The sequence below is a fragment of the Ceratina calcarata genome, unplaced genomic scaffold (assembly GCF_001652005.2).
Source record: "Ceratina calcarata isolate Rehan_Ccalc_2016 unplaced genomic scaffold, ASM165200v1 scaffold584, whole genome shotgun sequence".
Taxonomy (NCBI): Eukaryota; Metazoa; Arthropoda; class Insecta; order Hymenoptera; family Apidae; genus Ceratina; species Ceratina calcarata.
Genome location: NW_017177063.1, coordinates 23,056 through 28,949, shown reverse-complemented (window position 1 = coordinate 28,949; position 5,894 = coordinate 23,056). Strand labels below are relative to the sequence as shown.

At 42.6% G+C, this 5,894-nt stretch overlaps 1 protein-coding gene across 1 annotated transcript in view; it reads right to left on the bottom strand.

Moving 5' to 3' along the window:
• Positions 1 to 45: 45 nt before the first annotated feature.
• Positions 46 to 5,894, bottom strand: part of LOC108629710 (uncharacterized) — a 20,674-nt gene continuing 14,825 nt past the window's right edge. Inside the window, exons 3-5 of the mRNA XM_026817495.1 lie at positions 5,512 to 5,673; positions 2,925 to 3,162; positions 46 to 2,784 (exon numbers count right to left, since the gene is read on the bottom strand). Coding sequence (XP_026673296.1) covers positions 2,471 to 2,784; positions 2,925 to 3,162; positions 5,512 to 5,673 — 714 coding nt within the window. The 3' untranslated portion in view covers positions 46 to 2,470. The remainder of the gene's footprint in view (positions 2,785 to 2,924; positions 3,163 to 5,511; positions 5,674 to 5,894) is intronic.

Here is a 5,894-nt window from a genome sequence, read left to right as displayed (position 1 = left end):
TATAATATTTAGCAACAGTAAAAATTTAAATGACAAAGTCATTTATTTTATTTATGGGTTCATACAACCTTAATGCATCGTGCGAAGATACCGGTATCAATTAAATTACTGTTATCCGAGCCGATGCTTGACATTCCCCTATAATTCACGAAGCGAATTACTGTTTGAACGCGGAATCATGCCTCCACTAATAATAATTATTCTAATCTTATCGTAAGTTCAAATGAAAGTCCGGTAATGAATTTCTGTTTACATAATCTAATTTTGCTTGTCTGACTTCGGATCGGTAAATCACCGATCCAGGCACACGCGAGGGACGCGATGATAAATGTAACATACATCGTCGTGTGATTACGGGCTAACGACCATGATACGCGGCTACTACGACGCACGATCTAGTAACAATTTCAACTGCGATCGCGTTCGCCCGATCTAACGTCAAACTCGCCTCAGCTCGTGCATATTTACAAGACTTATTTACAACCTGATATGAGGGAAAGTTGAAAGAGAGAAATTGGAGGGTCGGACCTCCGTTTTTCGATGAAACGGTGAACAATTTTCCGTTCACGCTGGTCTAGTAACTAGTTTTTCCATTTTTAATCGGCCTTCGCGCGTTTATTTACAGATCGACTTTAAGGGAGCTGTGAATGAGTCGACCAGAACGAAGCCACGGATTCAGAATATTTTAGAATTATTTTTATTTATTCGCTGAGTTTTTGCGATACTCCGAACGCCAGGCGAGGACTGGGGTTCTTTAAAAATTCCCGAGTAATCAAACTCGCGAATTTAAAACTCGGTTTTCAAGTAAAACAAGTTCCCAATGAAGTTTATAATTGGTAATACTCGTTCTCGGAAATACGAGTACATAACTTTGCGTATGTAATATTAATTAATATTCAGTATTAATGAGACGGTGCTCTTCGTTCTAACCGACTCGTTCGTGGCTCGTCGATGGTATAAATGAACCTTTAATCGTATGGCAGAAGACTTTGGATAAAGCGGCTATACGACGATATTTACAGAAAGCTTGTTCGCGAGGTTCGATTGATCACGTTGCGCATCGCGTCGACACTCCACCAGCTGACACGTGTCCCAGATAGAAGCCTGCCTGTTTGGTAAATAAATAACAGCCCGACCGACGCACTCACTTTCAATTGGGAACAGCTGTCAGGTTGGGGGAAAAAAAAAAACTACCGGTCAATGATCAAAGCGAGGAAATTGTAAAAGCAACGCGAACTCGCTGCGTGCACTTACATCATGGTGCACTTTTATGAAATCTATTTAGTCAATGAAATTTTCTTTATCAGATATCAGCCAGAAGTTGTGAAAACCTGCAGACTTTCTCGTTCTACCTGGGACCGACGTTCAAACACATTTCCTCACACGCATGCTTTGCTCTTAGAAATATTCTACTTTAAAACTGAGAATTCTTTCAAATACCCGAGGATCACCATTTACAGTTTCGCGAGATCAATTCTCGCGGTTTCTTCTTTCTTTTTTTTTTCTTCAAATGGAAAGCAAAGTCGTGTCTGGGAACTCCGTTGAAAGGATCTCCTCCTTTCTTTGCTAAAAGTTCGGGAACACACGTGGAATTCATATTTCCATGACGCTTCTTACTATTCGTTCTCGACTAACTCTTAGTGCGTGCTAATTAATATCAGTTCTCGTTCCCAGTGACTCGTCACAATATCACAAATTTCCTTAGACTAAAACCACCGAAACTTTTATTAACTCACAACGTTTATTTACACGACGCTCTCGATATCTTTTCAAATAGGAAACGAATTGAAACGAGAACTTGAATGAGAACAAGTCGAATTTCCAAGGTAAGTTCGGAAAGGGCGATTAGGAACTGTCGTAAAAAGGATCATGACAGGAAAGGAGAGAAATTCCAGTTTTCTCGCCTGACGTGAACAATTAAAAAACTAAAAGGGAAGAGGGAAGGTTACACCGATGAGAACAAATTCAATGAACGAGGACGAGGAGTGCACGATTAGTATGTCCTTGTTCGCAAGTTACAAACACAATCGCCGAAAGGAAGTTCCCTTCGAAACTTCTGGGAAACAAGGCGAGGAAAAAAAAGGGTAAGAAAAATTGCTGTCGCGATTGCGTTAGAGGATTCCCGTCGAGAACCAACGGGAGAAATCGAGTTAACCCAGAAACTTCAATTTATGTTTGTACTATTATTTTCAATAATTCAACAATGTTTAAACGCCCGATTTCCGAAGGGAACACAGTTTCGACGTTTAATTGGAAACTCGCGTGCCTGCGACGAATAAAAATTGCCCGTGTTTCACGGATTGAAAGAAGAAACAATAAAATCATACAGGCACCAACACCACCACCACCACCACCACCACCACCAGCGTCACCAAGAACCTAAGATACCCACCACCGAATCACTTTTATTTCACTTACCACAGTACACGTTCGAGTGACTCGCGGAGTTCTCACCAATCGGCGTTCATTTTTAAACGGTGACTTCCTCCGAGAACCTGGTTTTGTCGTCCAAATTGATTACTATAGCGTGCGTCCTCGCATGGCCCGATTTGCTCTTGCTCTTCTCCCGAACCTCACTATCTTTGTCTTCATGCTTGGTTTCCGTCCCAATGTCCTCGGTGGTAACCGGCCTACCGGAAGTCGAGACCGCCACGTCGTTGGTCCTCGTCGATCTCTTCGTCTCCACGGATACGAGGACCTCGGCTTCCTTCGAGGGCCCCTGATGATCCTTTCCCTTGATCCCGTTCGTCTCCACGCACGCCTGGCACCGTTTCTCCTCGCCACCTGCGCAAACGTTTCGAAACAAAAACCTTTACACATTCCCCTTATAAGTAACTCGATGGTTTGATCAGGCTTGGTAAATCAGGACGAGGTGCATCGGATGGGGAAATTCAGGAGGACGTTAAATATAAAATTCAGTGAACCTCTTTTCTCGTCGCTTTTGAACGAACCACCCACGTCTGTCTCAGCGATGGTCGTGGACCCATTGAGATCGTTCAGTCTCATACTAGAAGAGATCGCTTGGATGGTCGATACTTGAGCTTCGGAGCGATGCGCGGCTTCTTGCATCGCAGCTAGCTTGTTAACCAAGTGGTGATTACCTAAGAGAACGTTCTTCTCTTTCAGAACTTCGAGTTGGTTGATCAACCGACGGAACTCCTCCTGGAACATTCAGACGCTGTCTAAAGATATTTAATTATAAAAAGTATTACTAGAGAAATTATAGGGAATATTGCATGTGACGTAGTTGTAGCGAGGTATGCAGGACATGTGTGGAGGACATTAGGTCAGATTCAGTAGCGTGCTAAATCGGATTTTCTAATGTGTATACGGTAATTAATGCAATATGGTGGCCTATTAATCGGCTTTCCCGACAATGGGGCTTGACGGTTCGATGAGGATTAACCGCTTCGGGACCACGTGCGAGATATCTCGCGACATGATATCTGTCGCACGATGCCACAGACGAGTTATCTCGTAAAGAAGGACGTATACAATTTTCTTCTGTTCTGAATATCTCAAGAATCTCTAATCGATAATTAATTATTCCTTAACACTAGAAAGACTGAAACTTAATAAAAACAGTCAAAATGACTGCATTGTGAAAGAATAATGTGTAAAGAAATTTGTCTAAAATTAATTTTTAATATTTTTTATATTATTTACAGTCATATAACAAGTTATTAGTAAATGTTAACAATAAAAAAAATTTACTTCACTTGGGAAAAAAAATAATTTATGCATTATTATTTGTATATTTGCCCAAAACCAGTCAAAATTACTTCCTTGGGCAATCTAGTGTTAATGAATTAGAAGGAAATTGCATAGGACCTAATTTATAGCTGACGACTACATCTACAATTTTTATTTAAAACATTTTTCGCTAGTACGAAGGTAAAGCTTTTGCAATATACAATTTTAATAGTTAATTAATTATTAACATTGGCGAAGCAGTTAGTCGATATTTCCCTTTACTGTGCGACCGACATAAAGCATGGCTCGATACAAAAACGTAGCCTGATCGATTCTTTTAGTCACACATTATTAATTTAATCAATAATTAATTCCGGACGAAGAAAGACTGCTAATAAATTTTCTATAACAAGGAATCAAAGAGCGTTCTTTCTTTTAGTATTCTTTTTATCTGCGCCCTGCTGCTGTTTCACAACACGTGACACACGGCGCGTGACAAGGGCAAATCGCGTCGAACACTCGCACTATAATCAGTATAGTCGAATGTCAAAGAGCGCCATTCCCTTTCACCGACGCAGCGTTTCACCGATGGTGTCTTCCAGTCCAGGTCGACGCAATTTTCCCCGCTTTTCCCCAACGTCCCGGCAATCATGCCCGCTCCTAAAAGCTCCCGTGGATGACGTTTCTCCGCAGTGAACAGCCTCTTTCACTCACTGCCTTTTGTCGAACGGTACAATCTCCCACCCACGGCTCCTGTGAAACCGGAGCCGGTCGATCAGCGTTTTTCCCCGTGGCACCTGATCGGAACTTCCAGTTCCGATTTCTTACTCGCTCCTCCAGGTATTCGGTCAGTTTTTTCTTTATCAAACCGGACGAGAAGAACGCCGTTGAATACAGTTCTTAATAAGCTTATGGGGTATTAGTCTGGGATTTACCACTATAGCTTTCATTAGCCTCTTTATCCACCTTTCGGGAAACTTCATTAGGAGGATCTGCTTGCTAAGCGGATTTTCTATAACGTCGCCCTTTACGAGCATCGCGGAAATCGAGTCTGTTATTTTCAACATCGTCCGCGATACTACAGAATACGTTTTGACAAAACCAAGCCTTTGGTACTTGGAAATACTCAGAGACTGAAATGAAAATTTCCACGGGAGTTCTGCGTTCCGGGTTTACATCGTGGATTGAGTGACGTTAATTCATTGTAGATTTAGAAGCCGTTGATTGCGTTCAATTATGGATCGGAATTAACGGCTCGAGAATTATAAATGACTGTCAGGTTACGCACCGTTCCAATCGATTATACGCGATCCGATGAATATATATAATTACGAAAATGTTCATTATTCGATGAGGCTAAAAAGCTCTGATATTAATTAATGCGCTCGTCCTCTGTCAAGTTCCACTATTCGTCGACCTGTCCTTCTCCGAGGGGCTTCGCGTTTACGTGGGGAAATGGTCCCTCCATATAATTTATAGTGCATTCGGATAAATGGGCCACGGGATCACGCGAGCTTGACGTTAAAAGTGCATTTGGTTATTCAGGACGAATTAGTAGTTGAAAAACACCGCTGCGATGGTTCGTACTCCGTTATTAACGGTAATGCGAAGTAATCGAAAATAATCTCGTTAACTCTAGTTCCAAGTTCCAGCAGAGTTCTCGAACGAATACCTACTTAGGTCCGCGGCCAGGAGAGATCAAAGGGTGGAAAACGAGGGGAAACTCGTTTCACTCGCACGCGAAGCTGCAAACATCGGTGGTGCCCGTGCGGTGAAAAACGAGGACGGGAGTTTTGGATTAGGTAAAAGTGGCCTTACCGTGGCCCCATCGCTCTCGTCTGTGAAGTTCCCCTGTTGTAGGGATATCGAGTTCGTCTGGTTGCTAGTGCCCGTCGGCCGGCTGCTTTTACCCAGAAATTTCCCGGTAGCCCCGGAGTGCTTCGACTCCTCCTTGCCCCCGCTGCGGAACACCACGTAGGCCTACGTTAAACAGCCAAGTTTCAGTACTCCCGCGCTTCTTTCGAACCTCCCCCGCATGCTCAATGTCCTTTACTTGAGTTCATCTGCGCACCTGTTCGACGATACGTTGTCGAAACTTTTTAATTATACGTCGAACAGGAGTGCATTTAAGGTTCTATGATGATAAAATGATAATTTTAGAGGAGTAAGGTTTATAAAATTGTTCCACCTGTTTTTCTCAG